At 48.6% G+C, this 20,121-nt stretch overlaps 2 protein-coding genes across 3 annotated transcripts in view; one reads left to right on the forward strand and one right to left on the reverse strand.

The window, feature by feature from the left end:
• Positions 1–12,333, forward strand: part of ZCCHC14 (zinc finger CCHC-type containing 14) — a 50,511-nt gene extending 38,178 nt beyond the window's left edge. Inside the window, exons 6-13 of one of the 2 annotated variants that reach the window (XM_083870103.1) lie at positions 5–99; positions 194–248; positions 718–991; positions 2,241–2,332; positions 3,320–3,447; positions 4,162–4,302; positions 4,372–5,838; positions 7,154–12,333. In XM_083870103.1, coding sequence (XP_083726229.1) covers positions 5–99; positions 194–248; positions 718–991; positions 2,241–2,332; positions 3,320–3,447; positions 4,162–4,302; positions 4,372–5,838; positions 7,154–7,209 — 2,308 coding nt within the window. In that variant the 3' untranslated portion in view covers positions 7,210–12,333. Of the gene's footprint in view, positions 1–4; positions 100–193; positions 249–717; positions 992–2,240; positions 2,333–3,319; positions 3,448–4,161; positions 5,839–7,153 lie in introns of both variants that reach the window. The other variant, XM_083870102.1, reaches the window with a different exon arrangement.
• On the reverse strand, positions 11,445–19,819 carry MAP1LC3B (microtubule associated protein 1 light chain 3 beta). The gene is made up of 4 exons (XM_083870104.1): positions 19,699–19,819; positions 17,175–17,230; positions 14,834–14,940; positions 11,445–12,931 (listed from the first exon to the last, which is right to left on the reverse strand). Exons 1-4 carry the CDS (start codon positions 19,736–19,738, stop codon positions 12,757–12,759), a joined length of 378 nt encoding a protein of 125 aa, XP_083726230.1. The 5' UTR covers positions 19,739–19,819; the 3' UTR covers positions 11,445–12,756.
• Between the last annotated feature and the right edge of the window lie 302 nt (positions 19,820–20,121).

The following is a 20,121-nucleotide window of genomic DNA, read 5'->3' on the forward strand; positions in this document are numbered from 1 at the left end:
GCAGGTACCTGGCCCCGTTCCCTTCCCATGTGGTGAAAAACGACCACGTCAGGAAGTTCTTCAGCACTTCATCTCCCTCACAGCAACTTCAGAGCTCAAGTGAGTTGAAATAAAGTTTAAAAGATAATTTTTTTTTTTTTTTTACTGCATTTCATAAACTGATGCCATTTGTGACTCTGTTCCTTGTTCCCAGATCCTGGCAACCCCTCCCTGTATAAAGTAGGAACTACGCTGGGAACATCTGGAAGGTGAAATATTTATCTTGTTTACAACTCACTCTCTTAAGAGGCAATTTTCATCTCCTCCAACAAAACCCAGACCCCTTTCAAGGAGCCAATATTGCACCTTCCTTTGCCACTTCCATCTGGAAAGATTAATAATTTCCATAGGATTATATTTGGGCATCTTTACTTCTTTTTAATAACGCCAAGGCCGTTCTGTCGAAAGCTTTTTTTAAATCGCAGAGAGGCAGCAGAATATTTAATATCTGTGATTATCAGAGGAAATTACTGAAGGAAAAGTCTGAAAGGTGAAGATCAGTTTCACCCTTTGCCAGAACTGCCCTGTTTTATTTCCTGAGCTGTGGCACAGGGCAGGTACAAATCCATACCTTGGCTCTCCAGCAGGGTGGTTTTTCCCCCAATCCTGATTTCAGCTGAACTCTGGGTGACACATCTCATCCAAGGTGCTAAACCCAACCCTGTTGCTCTTTTCCAGACCCATCTGTGGGGTGGCTGGGATTCAGTCTTCCCAGAACCACGTTCAGCACTCAAGTGCTGCCCCCGTGTCTCTGCCCCACTGCTCCCACTCCGGAGGCTCCGGCTCCTCGCTGGGCTATCGCTCCCAGCTGGAATCCTCCTCCCCAGCCATGCTGATGTCTTCCAGCCCTCAGACCCCTCAGACACAGGAGCAAAACGGCATCCTGGACTGGCTCAGGAAGCTGCGCTTGCACAAGTATTACCCCGTCTTCAAACAGCTCACCATGGAAAAGGTAAGGCAGGAAATGGGGGGAAACAGCCAGGTTTTAAATTATCTCCATGTTATCCAAGCTGGGAACATCTGGACTGAGGATCACACAAATTTCTGGCACGTGTTGGAGGAGGTTTTCACTTTCTGAAAGCAATAATGAGTTGATGAAAACCTTCTTGCTGTTTTCACTCCGTGTTGTGTCCGGGGCTGTCCAACAGCTGCTGCTTCTCCCAGGTTTCCTCATGGAAAGCTTGGAGATCCAGCCTGGATTCTGCCTTAGGAGCTCCCTGGACATCCCTTTGTGTGCAGGAGGGATCCTTCTCCCTAAATATATTAGTTTCTTTCAATTTCTGCTTCTTGGTAGATTTTTCTCTCCAAAATATTTGGTCATCCTCATTTTAAGGAACAGATTTTTAGAGGTTCGTGGCATGAACATGAATATGAATATGAACAAGAGTGAGTGAGGTTTGTTTCCTGCAGAAGTTCCTGTGGAAAAATCATCTCTTATGTCTTTGCATTATTGTAAGAGTCCCAAGTAACACCTGAGTGTGCTGGATTTTATCTAAACAAGGTTTTTGAGCATTTTCCAAGCTCCAGTGGGAGATCCCTTGTCCTCTGTCTTTGGGCCTGGAACGCCCTCCAGTGGAGGGAGGGCTTGGCCTGAGCTTTGGAATATTTTATGGATTTAATTTCAGTCTCTTACCAGAGTCTTCTGAATTCATTTTCTTCATTATAAGAAGGGAAATATAGTGGGGTTTTTTTCTTTAATAAAGTAGTAAAACTCTATATTCCAGTATATTTTAAAAAAGCAAATATTATTATGCATACTTCACTGGCTTTCATTTTAATTACATTATAATGTAAATGTCTGCATCTATCCCTATATTTTATTATTAAATTTACTATTGGTGTATATTTTCCACTCCACTTCTGTGGTAAAAGACACTCTGGGAAAACTGGAGATCCCTAAATTCACTGATAGCACCAAGTTCTACTTTAATTTAATTCTATTTTAATATGTACACAAGTTATTTCATCCTTATTGTGCCTGGTTAATACAAGCACACTCCTAATGAAATTAAATCTGCAGGTGTTCTTTCTTTCATGCCAGTCCCCCACACTTTCCTTTTACACTATAATTGAAAACTGGAGTAGAGAGTTTCTTTGAATTTAAAAACTGTTTAAAAGTTGACTTTTGGAATTGCTCTTCACTGAAAAGGGGAATAAGAATATTCCAGATTATAAAATGAAACATATTTTTTCTTTCCAAGTTTCTGAGTCTTACTGAGGAAGATCTGAACAAGTTTGAGTCCCTCACCATGGGAGCAAAGAAGAAGCTCAAGACCCAACTAGAGCTGGAGAAGTAAGTGAGGGCTGGGGGAACTTTTTTTAAGTCAAAAAATGCAAATTTTACTGTGGCTTTTGCTTCCCAGACCACAAACCTACCATGATTCCCACCTGGAGATGCAGATGATTATTATCTCCATTACTAAACAATATTTAGTACTTTCTGATTTACTGCTACCTGTTCAGGATTGTGATAAAAATACCAACTTTTTAAATCTACAAAATACACATTTTGTGTTTAGTTTTTTTTAAAACTTGTGTCACAGTTACTGCAAAGATTTTAGGCTTCCCATCCTACTTGACATTGAAGCCCAGGGGATGCACTCCCAAAGTCAGGCCATTTTTTCCTAGGAAGTGACAATTTTTTGGCTCCAATCCATGTGGATGGAGCACAGCTACTTTGGGAGCTGCCTCAGTGTCCCACGGTGACCCCAGGCAGCTGTGACAGCCCTTTGGGGACACTGATGCAACAGATTGTCCTGGGTTTTGCATCTCCACTTACAGGGAAGTGTTTGTTCTGCAGCTACTGCTGTTTCTAAAAAAGCAATTAGGAATCCAAATCTGTGCCCATTTATCAGAGCTCCTTGGCAGTGTTTTTAGTTTTCCAATCTTAGTTTTTTCCAGAGTTTGTTTGGAAAAGGAAAACTCAGGACTGTCTTTGTTTTCTCTTTGGTGTGCAGGGCTGGGTTTGGGATGTTTTGACATAATATGTGATTGAATTTTAGAGTTCATTCAGGATTTGGTGATGTTTTACCCTGCACAAATAAGAGCACAGTGTTATAATCAGATGGCAAACAGTCCAGCCCTAAGTGCTGGCAGTTATGGTCAGCACTGATGTGATTTCCAAGTGTTTCCATTTGAAATGAGCACAGCATCAGTGGGTTGTTCAATGGGCTTTGTCTGCTTTGGGTTCATTCAGAAACTGATTTATTTGTGGTTGTGTTGTAGCCAGTCTCTGTCTCCTCATGCTTCTCTCCGTCACCATCTCTATCATTTTTCTCAGGGAGAAGTCAGAGAAACGGTGCCTAAACCCCTCCACACCTTCCTCAGTGACCAGCAGTGGGGTGGCCAGAGTTCCCCCCACGTCCCACGTGGGGCCCATCCAGGGTATCCGGGGCAACCACGCTGCAGGTAAGGGGACAGGGGACACTGCTGTGCACCAGGGTCACCTCATGCCTGTGCTGCTGCTTCCCCAAGCTGGATCTTCCAAAAGCCATTGGTTTAATAAGGGAGCAAGCAAAAAGTCTGATTTCGGTGATTATTGGAGGCAGTAAAATGTGATTTTTTTCCCCACGGCTCTGCTGGGAATGGGCAGCTGCTGTGGTTGGGCTGTTCCACCTCTGATGTATCCTTGTAAGTCCTGAGCGTGGCTGTGTTCTCCTGAGGTGCTGGCAGTGTCACCTGTGAGGTTTCTTAGCTCCTTTTCTTCGTGTTAGACTTGAGATTAAAACACAGCACGCAGTTTTCATTTTCAGACTCAGATGTTTATTAATTCTTATCTAAAGTACAGTCTCACGAGTTGTGAGTTCTAGCTAACTAGGTAGGAAATGGCAATGCCTCTAACCCTTTCCAAGGTCTTTTAAATGATAATTACTCAATAACAAGGTGACACCTGTATTATTTATACTTTTGACCCAATAATTGACCACCCAAGGCCCTCAATGCGGGCCCTTTCACCCAATAAGAAAAAAAACACCCAAAACCATGAAGAAGGTGAAGAAGAAGGACTTAGACAACGTCCTAAATCTTCCCATCTTGCCCCTTGTATATTACAATATAACAAAAATCTTAAAATCGGAGTTTCCAGAGTTCCAGCAGTCACCTCCATGTCCCCTGTCCCTGCAGAGCTGCGAGTGGACGTGGATCAGCCAGCGCACCCCCTGCCAAGGGAGGGCAGCTCCTCCGAGTACTCCAGCTCCAGCTCCAGCCCCATGGGGATCCAGGCGCGGGAGGAGAGCTCGGACAGCGCCGAGGAGAACGAGAGACGTAAGCAGAGCCCCCCAGCCGTGCCCCGCGCCCCGCCCAGGCCTGTGCTCACAGCTCCTCTCTCCCCAGGCCTGGAGCTCCACCTGGACGCCTCGGACAAGGAGAAGCCGGTGATGCTGCTGAACCATTTCCCCTCGAGCTCGGCCAGGCCCACGGCGCAGGTGCTGCCCGTGCAGAACGACGCCGGCTCGGGCCCTGCTGGGCACCACGCGCTGCCCATGCAGATGTTGTCCCCAACGCCCTCCCACATCACCCCCATCCGCATGCTGGGCTCCGTGCACAAGCCAGAGCGTGGCTCTGCAGACATGAAGCTACTCTCCTCCTCTGTGCACTCCCTCTTGTCTTTAGAAGAGAGGAATAAAGTGTCTCCTGGCTCCAGGGGCAGCATAAAGATGGAGAAGGGCTTTGGGAACGCCGTGGTGGATGTCATGTCTGCCTCCTCCCCGCACCAGCCCTTGCAGGTGCTGTCGGGGGGTGCCGAGAGCAGCTCCCCCACGTCCACCATGAACTTTGGGCCTCGGACCAAAGTCGTCCACGCTTCCACTCTGGACAGAGTGATCAAACCAGCCCAGCAGCCAGGACTCATCGTGGAGACGAGCACTGCCGCCACGGTGACGTCCAGCACAGTCTTCCACGTGGCTCGTCCGCCCATCAAACTCCTGGTGTCGTCGTCTCTCCCCACTGACTCCGCCATGGCCGGACAGACTTCCTGCTCCAGTAATATGCAAATAACGGTGTCCCCTGCAATAATCAACCCCCGGACTGCTCTGTACACAGCCAACACCAAAGTTGCCTTTTCTGCCATGAGCAGCGTGCCCGTGGCGCCCATGCAGGGCAGCTTCTGCGCCAACAGCAACGCGGCCTCCTCCAGCAGCCACCCGTCCCCGTCCTTCACCACCATGGCCAACCTGCCCAGCTGCCCCGCGCCCAGCTCCAGCCCCACGCTCTCCTCGGGCGCCGACAACAACTTCTACAGCAGCAGCAGCAGCAGCAGTAGCAGCAGCAGCAGCAGCGGCGGCGGCTCTGCCGGCAGCGTGCCGGTCCCCAACCAGAACCACCACCACCACCAGCAGCCTCCACCGCAGCCCCCAGGCTGTATGGTGTGCAGCTCCTGCGGCTGCAGCGGCAACTGCGGCTCCAGCGGCATGACCGTCAGCTACGCCAACTACTTCCAGCACCCCTTCTCGGGGCCTTCCATGTTTACTTTCCCTTTCCTGCCCTTCAACCCGCTGTGCAGCAACGGCTACATCAACACGCAGCAGTACAACAGCAGCACCACGTTCCCCGTGGTGCACACGGCCTACAACAGCGGGCTGGCCCCGGACTCGGTGATGGCGGGGCAGTCCACCTTCGCCGTGCCCCCCATGCAGAACTTTATGGCGGGCACGGCCGGGGTGTACCAGGCACAGGGGATGATGGGCAACGGCAACGGGTCGAGCCACAAAAAGAACGGGAACCTGTCGTGTTATAACTGCGGGGCCAGCGGGCACAGAGCTCAGGACTGCAAACAGCCGCCCATGGATTTCAACCGGCAAGGTAAAGTTGTGGGGGGGACACACAGAGAGCGTAGCCTTGACCCCTGCCCCTCTGGTGTGATGGCATCTTGGAATCCATGGCTTTTAAAATGTATTTTGTTATTAGAAGTTGGTGGTCTGAGCTGTTGGTAAGTTTTAGGAGGCCTCAGGTGTGCTCTGTGGGGTTGGCACTGTTTTTTCCTATCAAGGAAGGGACAGAGCTGCTGTGGACAGGTTGCAGCAGAATTGCTGCTTCTGCCTTGTCAGCCACATCAGCTTTGGTCATTATTGCAAGTTTCCCTGCAATTCTGGAAAGTAAAATCTCTGTTCCTCTTCCCTCCCTGCCCAACAGAATGACCTAAATGAAGAATTGGTGTTCAAACCCTCCTGAATGACCTGTTTGCTGCTGTAATTATTTTATAGGACATGTTGCTTACACACTTTCAAAAGCACAGGCTTCTCCAGGAGAGAGCTGAATACTTAATTCCAAGTGGGAAACAGCTAAAAAAGAAATTCTACTTTACCAAGAGTAATTTTTAGTCCCATTTTTCTTTTTTATTTTGATTATCCTATGTTGAGATAATCTTAGAGTGGTGTGGGTTAAAAAATGAAATACAAACTCTGAGTGAAGAGCACTGAGGTTCCATTTGACATCATGCCTTGTCTGTAGCCTTCACCTGGATTCATTTTTGTGTGATCTCAACAATTTGAACACCATAAATTAACAAGTGTCAGGTGTTGGGCAGCAGTTTACAGCAGGAAAAAGGTAAATACTGAGTGGAATGCCTGTAGCAAATGTTTTGATAGTGGCCAGGGGGAAGCAGAGCTGCTGCCTCGTGAGTCATGAGTGGGAGAACCTCAGAAATGCAGCAGGCTCTGATCTCTTTTTAAGTTGGATTTAATTTTATTAATTAAATTCCCATTTAAAGTCTGGCAAGTTTTTTACAAGGGCATGGACTGACAAGAAGGACAAGAGGGAATGGCTTTAAGCTGAAGGAGGGCAGGGTTAGATGGGATATTGGGAGGAAACTCTTCCTGAGAGGGCAGGCCCTGGCACAGACTGCCCCAAGGATCCCTGGAAGTGCCCAAGGCCAGGTTGGACAGGGCTTGGAGCAACTTGGGCCAGTGGAAATGCTGGGGTTGGAACTGGGTGATCTTTAATGTCCTTTCCCACCCAACCCATTGTGGGATTCTGCGATTTCCACGAAACAAAAGCCGCGCCAGCCCTACATCCCCACCCAAGCTCCAACGCACACACATTCCAGGTGTAAGCAGCTGGTTTGGGGAGCCCTGGGAGGTGCCTGATGTGTAACCCTGTGTCCCTGTCCCTGTCCCAGGTACGTTCAGGCTGAAGTACGCCCCTCCCTCGGAGAGCCTGGACTCCACAGACTGAGGTGTCCCCCCGGCACCACGATGCTGTCAAGCCATGGAGAGCGACGGAGATCGAACTGCAAAACTGAGACGTCCAGTTGCTGTTTAAGCTTAATGTATTTTTTAATCCAAAGGTGCTTTACTTTATTAGACTAGGTAGAAAATCTAGCTTAGGGGGTGCAGCCAACCCAGTTCTGATTGCCAAATTCAAGCTTTTGTTGTTGGAACTCCTGACTCCGTGTCCTCGGACCGATGGATGGATGGTGGAGCTGGCCAGCTGCAGTTCCTGCTGGAAGTACAACATCCCCCTGTACTTTTTTTTGGCTGGAGAACGTTGCCACAATGGGACTTTTCCAAGGTGAAAGGCCTGACTCCAGGGCAGCTCTGTTCTGAGGTGGAAGGTAGGAGTGGGCAGAAGGACATTGGCACCCCTGGGCTAGGTAAAATGTCTACTTTTTTTCAAAAGTGATCAGGCACTAATCTCTGGGATTTTTAAGGATTGCACTACAGAAGAATGTAAAACTCTTCAAGCTTTCTGCACTTTTAGCAGACAGTGTCACTCTGAGACCAGTGCAAGAGGCAAAGAAGTTCCAACCTTTACAAATTGGCACCAGCAGGCTTACGGGACTTAATTCCACAATAAAAATCCTAAAAAGTCTCTCTTTTCCCTTCCAAAAGAACACACACGGCAGTTTCGGTTCCTTCTGGAAACAAACTCGTGCTTCATTGTCTCACCTGTTACTAGCTACTAGTGCTGGCTTCCCAGCACTGGAATAAACTTAGTTTCCAAGGGTCCAAGTCCCAGAGACTCCAGAGTCATAAAGGCTTCAAGGATATTTTCCTGTAATACACAAAACCTTTACGTCCTGTTACTGTATATAGGTCTCTTTCACAGAAACCTTATTATTCTGCTTTTGTAAATGAATTTTAAACCATCCTAAAAAAAAAAAAAAATCAAAAAAAAAAAATCAAACTAAGAACTCTGGCAGCAGAGTTGATAAGCTTTTGCTTTACTTTATATAAAATACCCTTTGGCTCCTACCCCAGGATTCAGGAGTGGTGGGAGTCAAACATGTAAAAGGTAGTAAAAAACTTCATTATTATCAAGACTTGGAAGGATTTCTTGTCGGCCTCCTTCGTTGCAGTAGGTTGTAGATGAGTAGCTTTGGTGTTAACTACTTAGTCCATCATTTGTGGGTGACAAATCTAAATTAGGACTCGAGAGGAAGCCAAACCCAGCTCGAACTGCTAATTTGAAACACTTTGGTCCTGTCTGGTTGAAAGAAGATCCTAATCCTCATGGCTCCCCCCCTGGGAATGTGACGGCATTAAATGGGTGAGGCCTCCTCTGTAAAAGTGTCTGACAGAGAGGTATTTGCATCCTGTAATTTGAGAGACACCTTTAAAGTCTGAAGCCTTGTTTACACTTGGAGGTATCCCTTACCACCAGGATGAATCCATAGGATTTGTAGTGGAGCAGTGAGACTCGGGAAGTCCTCTGGGAGCAGGAGGGTTTGGAGCTGTGCAGAGCTGCCCCAGGAGCTGGGGCTGTGAGAGGAGGGGGAGCTCAGCCCTTCCTGGGCTGTGCTCACAGGAAAGGAACATTTTGGGTCATCTCTGTGTTCCCATCTCTCCAAGGGCAGTCTCAGCCTCAAGGGATCATCAGGAGAGCTTTGGGAATGTGGGTGGGCAGAACCAAACCCAGCCCAAGGAGGGATCCAGAATCTGAATTTGCAGAACAGTTGGTTTAAACAAACAAACAAACAAAGATCCTTTTTATTGCTATGCAATAAGAACCCCCTGATTTGTGTATCCCCAGCCCAGCTCCCGCTCCCTGTTGGCTCTGCCTGCGTTTGAGGACGTTCCCTGTGTTCCCATGAACAACCTTCAGACCTACAACACTAAAGGGATGAAAACTGACAATGCAATTTACTTTGCCTTAAATGAGCTCGAGACAATGGTAGGAACAGTCTGTCCCACTGCATCATGCCCAAGGAAAACGTGCAGTTCCATGTTTACTATTTGCAGCTTTGAGGGTCTCTCCAGTGGCCTGGAACATGTGCTGAAAGCCAAACTTAGTGTTATTATTATTATTATTATTGTTGTTATTTTTTTTTTTTTCACTTTTTTTAAACAGTATTTTAAAATTGTATTTAAAGAAACTGTATTTCAACACACATGTGAGTGTTCAAAACCCTCTTGAAACAGCAAAAAAAAGCAGCAGCAGCAGCAAAAAAAAAATGTCATTTCTGTACCAGTTTTGTTTTACTGCCCAAGGCTGGACACAGTTGTGTCTGATCTTCATCACAGAAAAAAATCATATCAAAAGGACTGTAAAACTGAACTTCTGTCCAGCAACTTGTTTCATTCCTTTCTCCAGAGCTTTCTTTAGGATCCTTTCCTGTGTGTAGAGTTAAGGCTGATGTTTCCAGCAAACTGTTTCATTCCTTTCTTTGGGATTGTTTCCTTTGTGTCAAGTCAAGGCTGATGTTTCTTCCCGTGGCTCACGGCTGCATTTGGGTGACACTTTGGAACAGTCAGGTCTGGGTTTGGAGTAAAATCCAATCCAGAAGGACCTGGAGGCAACACGAGTGTCCGAGAGGAAAATCTGGTGAGCCAGCAGCAACCTCAGAGCCTTCCCCAAATCCCAGTGAGTTGGGGCTTCAGACCTGCCAGTGAACACCCTCCACTCTGTACCCAGAACAACCAAAGTTGGTAAGTCCCAACAGAGCACCTTAATTCCATAAAATTATCCTTGATCTGTTCTTAAAAGGCACAAATCCATCTTTTTACCCCTAAAAAAAAAGCAAGGCAGCTCGGGTTGGAATAGTAGAGTTCCAGCTGCTCTGCCTGAAGGAACCCAGTTCTTAAACCTTATTTTTGTACATTGAAAGATGGGAGATTTCAAAAGAATGTTATTTAGCCCTATCTTTGTCCTGCAAGTATAAAAAGAATTAGTTCTCTAGGTGGATTTCACTGTGGAATGGGAATGATTTTTCAGTGTAAAAGGGAAGGGAATCCCCAGCCATCTCCCTGCAGGGGCAGGAGAATCAGTGAGGAGCCTTTCCCAGGGGAGGGAGCAGCAGGTGGTGCAGCTCCAGCTGCATTTTCCATTTGCTGATGGAAAGACTCAAAATAGGATAGAATTTCCAGCAAACTCCTCCTCACCCTGCAAATTAAGCATTAATAAATATTCTGTGCTCAACCCTAATGGGGAGAGCAGAGAGGGAGGAGAGGGAACCAAAACACTGATCAGAGGGTTCTACCCGACTTTTATTGGAAACTACATTTGAACCGTTATTAAAGTTTATCAGACCTGGTTTTTACTCAAACCAGCTCCGTCACACTCAGCTTTTTGTGAAACCTTTTCATACCACAGTCATTAAATCTTGGCAAATTAAGCACCAGACTTCCCAAAGTAAGAGTCCAGCAGCAGGCCTTGGCCATCCCCCCAAATCCCATTTCCTTGCCAGGCAGAGATAACCCAGGATGGGCCAGGCTGGGGCACCAGGCACAGCAAAGCTCCTCCAAACCCTGCAGGGGAGCAGAGCTGTGCCAGGAGGACCCTCAGAGTGCTGGGTTGGGATAGTCTGGATCACCTGTAAATGGGATGAATGTGAGCAAATCTGGACAAAAATCCACGGAATGGAGCATTTGTGAGAGTAGGAATCACTTTGGCTGGTTGAGGCCCCACAGCTCTTGTAATAAACCCTTGGAATTACCCATTTGTTCCCTGAAATTTTTCCTGATGTACACAAGAACTGTGTTGGTACTGAAGCAGAAAGCAAATCCTGTGTGTTTTCAAGTGCAGATTAACAGCTTCTCTTGGACATAACTTTCCATTAGGAATGAAGGAAATTCCTGCTCCATTTGAGCCATTTCTTTTACTTCGATCACTTCTAGTATTACAAATTCTGCATGTAACTTTATAAATATTTTAAATAGTTTTGTAAATATTTAATATTCAGCTAATTTGATTTTGAATTGTAAATGTCAAGTATTCTGGTATTGGGATTTTTATGTTTTATTATACTTTGTTAAAAGTTAAATTGTACATTTTTAGAATGTTTTTATCTGAGTAAATTTAATGTATGGAAAATAAAGAGTTAAACAGAATCCCTTGGCATTGGCTTTCATTTTAAAGGGATTCAGCTGTGTGGGGGCTTCTCCAGCTTGGCAGGAGCAGGGAATTATTTTTAATTCCTTCATAATTATATTGCTGTGAAAACGCCTAAGAATAAACCACACGAGCCGGAATTAAGTTGGGATGTAATCCATCCATATCAGCACTGTATTAATTTTAAAAAAGCAACATTTGTACAGGAATATCAGTCGATCACGTCGTAAATTACAAGTACAGTTGTCAGTTAATGAGTTAAACGAGTTCTTACACGAACAGAGAACTAAACAAGAGAAACAAGCTGCATCGAAAAGTTCACGTCGGAGTAAAAACACAAAAGGACAATAAAAAAGGGGCAGGGGGAGCCCCGGGAAGGAGGAGATGCATGCAAAGAGTGGAGGAGGCACCGCGCGGTGCCGGGCGCTGGAGTATTGCTTCTGTCCCCGCCAGAGCCGAGGGGACACCGCGGGGACACCGCCACGCCCTCGCTGGACAGCACTAGAGAAACACAGGTTTGTCCCCCGGGAGAGCTGCCCTCTGCACAGCCTGCTCCCTGCCCAGGAGCCTCCAGCCGTGCCATAAACCCTTTTGTTCGTCGACTCTCCCGGCCCTGAGCTGCTGCTGCTGCTTCTCCCGATTCCTCCGGGCTAAGGGCGTTGATCCTATATGGATCACTGGAAGCCAGCTCAGATGAACACACAGGGATTGGGAATTTGTAACAGACTGGAGTTTATTTCAGTGTTACCTGTTTGGGTGTGTATTTTTTTTTTTTTTTTTTTTTTTTTACAGTTAGACACTTCTAAAAACTACGATAAAGCTGTGGTGTTTGGTATATGAGTATTCCAGAAACCGGCACCGCCCCTGAGCGTGCGGTGCCCAAAAACCGGAGACACAAAGTGAGTTGTCCTTCCCCAGCTCACCCCGAGCACTTGCCTTAACTCCCTGCAGCGCTGACACGAGTCTGATTGGAGCTGCAGAAGAAAAAAAAGCTCCCCTTTGGAACATTAAAAACGCATTTGCTCTCATGAGAAACCTTCCCATTTAAAACCAAAAAAATTTAAGGAATCGTAGGGAGATTTTTCCCACAAACTCACAGGAAACCCTTTAGTTCCTCCCTGGTGCCTGTTTGCTCGTTAAAAGTAAATCGAGTGTCCCTTTCTCTGCAAGTGTCACATGCACAACTGAGCTCCTTTCATCAGGTCCAGACCTGTAAATGTGCCTGTGTGGAGTATTATTTAGGGCAGGTTTCAAAGCTGGAGGTGCTCGTCTGTACTGTTTAATAGTCACAAACAAGGCAAGGTGAGATGAGACACCTGCTAAAAAGCAAGACTATGCTAAGGACTGAGAGCAGAGGTGACATCCGGTTCTTTCCCTGGGGGGTGTGTGGGGAAGAGTGGGGGTGATGGCCAAGGGTCAACCCAAATCCTAGGCTAGGGCCTCTGGCGTGTCCTAGGCAGAAGCTGCTGCTCCGAAGGTCTCCTGGGAGGCGTAGACCATGTAGAGGAAACCATCCTCGTCCTTCTCGCTCTCGTAGACCTCGGAGATGGGCGTGGACACGCTCACCATGCTGTGCCCGTTCACCAGCAGGAAGAAGGCCTGGTTGGAGTTGAGCTGCAGGCGTCGCCTGGGGAGGGGGCAGGGGAGAGGGGGACAGAGGACAGACGGACAAGGGACAGTCCTCAGTGACAGCAGCAAGGTCAGAGCAGAGAAGCAGGGAGAGGTTTGGGGTGAAGGAGTTAAATAAAGCTCATCTTGTTCCAGGCTCTGTCGTGGGCACCTTTCCCTGTGTGTCCCCACCCAACCCTCAAAACTGGACTGAATTTCTCACTAAATCCAGGCAGGTGCATCCACTGGCAGAGCCCTCACTGAGGGGAAAAGCTGCACTCCAGAAGGGCATTAAATGAGGAAATGGGAAGAAGCCCCCCTGGCATAACCAGAACCTTTGTCTTGCAGCTCACTGGAATGAAAACCCAGAGATCCTTGGGAAGATTGGGAAAGATGGGCAGAGCTTCCTTGCAAACCCTGGGCAACTTTTAAACTCACTTTGTCACCAGCTCTGTAACGGCCCTGGGTTTAACCTCAGAGCATCTCACTCCCTTCTCCTCCTCCATCCCTCCCAGGAGAAGCCTGGTGGGAAGGGCAGGAGCCACAGGCTGCACAAACTGCCTGGCACAGGAAACAGCTGATGGCTGGATTTCCCCTCATCATTCCAGCTCAGGGGAAATGGGTGTTTCTGCTCCCCTGTCTCCTGCAGAGCAGGTCTGCAGAGAGCAGCTCTCTTCCCACTTGATAAACCAAGTGAGCAACAGCATCTCAGGAGAGTGGAGCTGCCACCAAAGCAAGGAGAGAATAGATCAGAAGAGTTTCCTGCTGCTTCCACTCGCTGCTGAGGGTCAGCAGCAGCTGGAAACAAGGATTTATTTAGCTCCCCAAGCACAGCCCTGGACAGGGACCCTTCCAAAGCCAGGCTCTAATCACTCCAGAGACAGCAGGCTGGGGAAAGGCAGCAGTTCTCCAAGGTTTGGGAAGGATGGGCTTTGCTGTGCATCACTGGAGCTGGCTGAGGCCCAAGTCTGGCTGGTACCAAGTTATTTATTAACAGTCAAGCCAGAGAAAAAAAAGGTGGGAAAATCCTTCAGCCTGCAGTTAATCTTTTTGCCCAGGGCCTTTCACGTTCCTGAGAAACTCTGGAAGAGTTTCTGGAAGAGTTAAGCAACCTGGTTCCTGTCTCCAAAGCCCTTCCTCCTGTAGGAGCTGGGATTTGCCTGTGACAGTTTTTGTTTGGACACCCTGGACAAGCCCCACAGCCCGTGGGCTCCATGAACCAGCTCCTGCTGCAGTGTGACCATCACAAAACAAGCTCTGGTTTGCTGCTGATTTCCCAGTTACCACTGGAGAACCCTTCCCCACCAAACCCTGCTGCTGAGCCAGCAGAGATGCACTTCTGGCAGAACTTCTGACCACAGTTTTTGACCACACAACTTCCACTCAAGGCTGTTTCCCTCTGCCTTTCCTGTAAGCTGAGCAAACAGCCAGGGCAGAAACAGTCTGGCCTGAGCTGGTGTTTCCCAGTCCTCAGTGCTGTCACTGAGGGAAACTTCAGCTCCCAAAGGATGCCAACAGCATCCCCGCAGAGCTCTGGCTCCCAACCAAACTCCCCTTCCCAGTGGGTGGGAAGAGCAGCCACTCCCAAGGGGGATTCTGTGGCAGGAGAGAGGAGGAATCCCAAAATAGCCAAGCAGGAAGAGCTGGAGCCCTGGGCAGAAGGAGGACCCATGTCAGACAAGAATTCACAGCCCCAGACTCCCTCCTACAGCTCTGGGAATGTTCTCTTGGAAGCAGACTACCAGCCCAGCTCTCTTCAGAGTGGGCTTTTTCCAGCAAAAGGAAAAGCACTTTCTCCTGGATTTGTGCTAGTGCTCATCAGATGAATTTTCCATTCAGACCTCCCAAGTGCACAGGGGGAATTAACAGAGTATCACAGTCCAGGGTTGATCAGTTCACACTGGAATCCCAGCAATATTACCTGATAATTTTGATGAGCTCACTCATGTTGACATGATCTGGCACCAGGAACTTGGTCTTATCCAAAACTGGAAGCTGCTTCTCTCCCTTGTACCTTTCAATGATCACCTGAGAAGAAACACAAAAAGCAGAAGGTGTGAAAGGCAGGAACAGTGTCTGGTGCCCTCATCTCTCCCCTCCCAGCTCCATTTCCTTTCATCTGTCAATGCAACATCTCCAATCTGAAAATCAACAATTCATGGTTGGGCTTAATTATCTTAAAGGGCTTTTCCAACCCAAACAATTCTGTGTTTCCACAAGAATCAATTATCTTCACCTGCTTCTCTGTTCTTTTTTCCAGAGGGGTAACACACAGGGATTTTACAACACACATCCACAGCTTCAGTGCAATTTTAGAAGAGTTCCTTTGCTGCAGTCATTTAACCCAGCACTGAATTACCCAGCAACAAGGAAATCCAAGGAAAGATGAAGCCCACTCCCCTCTAACACACTGCAGTGCCCGACCAGGGGTTTGTGCTGCTACAAAAATCTGTCAGATCAAGCAGTTTTCACTTGGATTTTCTCCAGTTTCAGGTCTTCTCTTTAAGAACTACCACTCCAGATGACTCTGCTGTTCCACTCACCTCCCATGGTTCCTCTAATACATGAGAAAAAGCTCCTTTGGAAGGGGTATAAACCCTCCCACTTCCAAATTGAGGAGAAGATTTCCTCAAGCACGTTCAGGAACCAGCAACTCTGCCAAGGATTGCTGTGTAATAACCCCTTAATCCAGAGAAACTGCAGATTTCCCAATTTAAGGAACACCCTGCCCAGCAACTGAGGGTAGTTCCTGCTTTGAAGGAGTGATCTCAGAACTCGTGTGCTCCTGCTTCCACGGCCATGTGGTGTTTGTTGATCTCCAGTCAACAGGAGCTACGTGACACCAACCCCTTGGATCTTTTCCATCCTCACGGGGTCTTGGCTGTGTTGCTCTTAAAAAGCTGCACAGGTGAAGAGAAGCTGATTGAATTCTACCACAAAAAGAGCTTTACATCAGCTGAAATAAATGCTGGCTCATTCTGGGTAACAAAGCCCCACTATTTTTAAAGCAGGAGGTATTTCTAACAGCAGACTGGAGGATGTTGACAGCACAAGGAGGGATTTATTATCTAAATGTGACATTGCCACCTTATCTCATCCAGAAGTGCTAATGACAATAACGAGGCAGTGACTGGCCCAGCAAGACTCCAGGGATCCCAGCTGGGAGTTTGCATCACCACATCTCCAGCAAGTTCTTTAGGGTACCTCTGAATATTTGGCTGGAACCTGTCCATGGCTGACTTAAAGTGAGAGTTTTGCCATAAATCCCTGGCTTTCAGTCTGTGGTCACAGAACCTGGGGACTATGGCTAAGTGGTCTCTGAAAGGTGAGTGAAAAAGCAATATTTGTCAGGAAACAGATCTGCAAGGAAAGCGCCTTTTGGGAAAATGAAACTTTCCAAAAAAAGTCAGAAAATCCCTGCTGTGGAGTGTTCCTTGTTCCTCTGCCCAGCTGCACAGGGAAGCAGCACTGGCAGCTCCAAGGCTGAAGGAGTTTAAAACCCAAGGAAAGCTGAAAAAACTTTCGGTTTCTGTTTCTACAGCAGCTGCTGCCAGTGAACCTGCTCAGGAAATGGGGGCAGTTGGCAGCAGCTGGTTCACAGCAGAATTTCCACACACTGGGGTCACCAAATCTCATCACAGAGCACAAGGCTGAGGGTCCCATTCAGTTCCCTCTGCTGAAGAATTCATCAGTGACAGAACACAATCCATGCCTTCTGCTTGTGCATTTTTGAGGATGCCACAAGTAAAATAAAATACAAACTTTAGGAGCTGAGCAGCTGAAGAGTGGCAGGGTAAGGGATGATATCAATGTGAGCTGCACAGCCCAGCAGCATTCCTGGAGACCCAAGCACAGGTCCATTCCCAGGAGAAAAGCATTTCTGTCCTTCTCAGCACAGGCTGATGAGCAAATCTGCCTCTACACTCGGGTCTACTCTTCTTGGTGAGCCCCTGAAGACTCTTTAATTCAGAGAAAAAAACCATAGAGAGAAGAGCTGAGTGCTCAGGAGGATCTCAAAGTTCTGCTGGGTGTGTTTTTTAGTTACAACACACAAACTGCAGAACTCCGGAAGCAGCACATCCTCCAGCCCCTGTGTGCACCTTGCTCCACCACAAAAACTGTGAGAAATGCCCCTGAAATCCAGGCACAGCCACATTTTCATTTTGGTCTCCTCGGGACAGCTCTTCCACAGGTTTCTAACTGCTGAAAAAAACCACAAGACTGGACATTGAAGGAAAAAAAAATAAAAGAACTGGACTTACTGGTATTTTAGTGGGATGCTGATCCCGAATCAGTCGTACATCTTCCACTCTTTGTTCTGCAAGGGATTAAAAAAAAATAATAAAAAAATCTGTTTAAACATTCACAGTTAATGCCGTTATTTCCTTATTTCTCCAGCGCTGAAGAGAAGGGACCACGTGTCAGGAAAAGCCAGAGGAGGAAATTCAGGCAAAGCAATTTCCAAATGGGCCAGCACTGTTCAGGAGTGAACCTCTCCTGTGACAGCTGATCCCCTGCTCCTTAAGCCAAGGTGACAAGCGCTGTGTGCACCTGCCTGGCACTCCTAGAAAGTGTTAAAGCACATCCTTTCCTCCCCACACCCCCTCGCTTTCTGCCCACTAAAACACACATTTAACCTCACATGGTTTAAAGGCCTCAAATTACACCAACCCGAGTTAACAAACTAAAATACCCTGCGCTATTTCTGTCAGGTCCCAGAAGAGGAAATGGTCAACAATTATTCGAGCCCCGGGACTGGCCCAAGGCTGGCAGCATCAGCTTTCCTTGAGCGCTCTCGCGTTACCGAATTCCAGGTTTTATTTTGATTCGGCCGCACCCATTGTTGCGGGAGCTGCCCGAGGCTCTGCAGGACCCGACGCCTTTTTTTTTGCCACTTTCCCGTGCCAGTTTTCAGGATAAAGTTCACCTCTCCTCAAGACAGCAGCAATATTAATAGAACAGATATCACGAACCGGGCTAAAGTACACGAGGCAGAGTAAACAGGCCGGTTGTTGTCAGGGGCTGCCTCATCTGTGTCATCCCCTGCCTACTTTCAGATTCGGTGAACTCAATTTTATCCCCTCTGTTTTTTTTTTTCAGCGGGACGGGGCTTTCCAGGCTGTTTTTCAGGTGCCAAACAGCTCGGAGAGAGATGATTTAGCGTTGCATCACGGCTTGGACACACACCTGCCCTAGGGAGAGGAGCACTTAGGGCAGCTCCCCGTTGGAATGCTAATGGCAGGACACTCAGCAATAACATCCCTGAGTCCCCTGTGTTTGTGGCCCTGGAATACTGGAATACATCCTCCTCACGAGCCTGGCGAGGAATGCAGCTCCCGTGAATCACCGTTTGAAGCTGCAGGTGAATCAAGCAGAAAAACTCAGGCGAGGAGAACGCCAAGGCTTCACCTGAGAGCCACCCCAACATTCCCCAGCCACATTCCCCCAGCCCAGCTTCAAGGGCACCGAGTTCCACCGAGTTAAAACACTTTTTAAGATTAAACACAGAAGATATGTGGAGAGAGTGAGACCAAACATCCACCTGGCAAAGCACTGACTTTTTCAGCCGGAACAGGTTTTGTTCACAGCAGTGTTATTGACAGCACAACTCCCCGGAGTAGAAGGAACATAAACCGGGCAAATCGTGGAGATTATTGTGTGTGGCATGTTCAAAATCAGGCCCCAGCCAGGCACAGATAAACACTGTTCTCTGACGACAGTAGTTGCAGTGGCAACTGCTTGGCTGCCATCCTAGCTGAACTTAATACCTGCCACAGAGCCTGCTGACAGGCCAGGGGGTCAACAACACTTTGGGAAGGCTCTGAGAAAAGGGGTGGCAATAAACACAGACTTCTGTCAGACCAACATCCTCCCCAGCTTACATTTACCCACAAACGGCAAAGGCAAAGGGTGGGCACATCTATCACAAAGCTCCCTTAAGCAGCTTGACTTTAACCCAAAGGCAGAGGAAGAAAGGAAAATCTGGATCAATTACTTCCACCCATTCCATCTCGCGTAGGGGATTTTTATAGTTCACGCAGAAATAGGTTACGCTGCCAGTTCGCGTTACCCTCGCAGCGCTTCAGCCTCTTTTAGTGACACAACAACACGGGCAGACCCCGAGCCCTTTTCTGTGCACACACACACAGAGAAAGCCTGGCACGGCTCTATATCGAGGCTCTTCCTTCTCGAAAACGACTACTAATCTCATTTTCCCAGCCATCACTATTACACAGCTCTTTTGGATGCCTTGCTGGTTTTTAACAAGCCAAACAAGAGGCACAAAAAGGCCCCGGCCCGGGTGGAGAATTGCTCTCCCCGCTGCCAGCGGAGCTTTAATTCCGCCGGACACTGAGCAGACACCGGAGGGGAAGGGCAGGCCCAGCTCCTGGCACACACGCCGAGGGATGTTTCCAGGCTCCTGCGAGTTTTGCAGTCGATAATGGATGATGCCATGTAGAGATCTCCTCAGGCCGAGCCCCTGTCTCAGCTCAGAGCTCAGCCGGGCAGGGCAGGGCTGTCAGCCAGCCCGCGGCCCACAAAACCCCCCTGTCCCGAACCGCCGGATGGGATAAACAACCCCGCACCACGGGCCGGGTTTTGACTCCTCACATCCCCGAGCAAGCCAGGACACACACCGGCGGGGTGTCAGAGCAGGAGCCGCCCGGGGATCTCCACATCTCCCACCGCCCTCAGCCCCCTCCTCTCCTCAGCGATCCCCCCACCACAGCCGCGGAGCACCGACAGGCCTCACCCCGCCGCGCGTCTCTCCCAAGGGGCTCTCACCGAAAGTGCGGCGCTGCTTGAAGCTCTTTTCCGAGGGCATGGCGGCGCTGTGCAGGGCCCGGGCCCGGCGGCGGCTGTGCGGCAGCGGCGGAGGCAGCGGACACCTCCGAGTGCCGGCGCCCGCCCCCCGCGCCGCCACGGCCGCCCGGCCGTCAGCTGACCGCGCGTCACCGCCCCGCCCGCACCGCCCCGCACCGCCCGCCGCCATCTTGAGTGTGGCACCGGGGCAGCCCCGCCATGGCCGCGGTTCGCCCCCTCAGGGATAAGCGGCTGTGGGGCTGCTGTGTGAGGGTCATAGTGTGGATGTTACAGTGATCTGGTGGTGTTACCGCTCTGCATGGTCGCACCGATGATAGGCTGGGCTCTCCTTAGTGATAAACAGCCATGGCCAGCTCGGTGACAGGGTAGTGTTTTCCTCAGTGA

This window comes from Zosterops lateralis, assembly GCF_965231275.1.
Source record: "Zosterops lateralis genome assembly, chromosome: 12".
Classification (NCBI taxonomy): Eukaryota; Metazoa; Chordata; class Aves; order Passeriformes; family Zosteropidae; genus Zosterops; species Zosterops lateralis.

Bases quoted from the DNA above. Each gene is read 5' to 3' on its own strand.
- MAP1LC3B (XM_083870104.1), bottom strand. From the start codon at position 19,738: ATGCCCTCGGAAAAGAGCTTCAAGCAGCGCCGCACTTTCG. The intron at 17,231-19,698 runs GTGAGAGCCCCT...AATCCCTTGCAG, and splicing joins CAAGCAGCGCCGCACTTTCG to AACAAAGAGTGGAAGATGTA. The intron at 12,932-14,833 runs GTAATATTGCTG...CCCCCTCCCCAG, and splicing joins GAGCTCATCAAAATTATCAG to GCGACGCCTGCAGCTCAACT.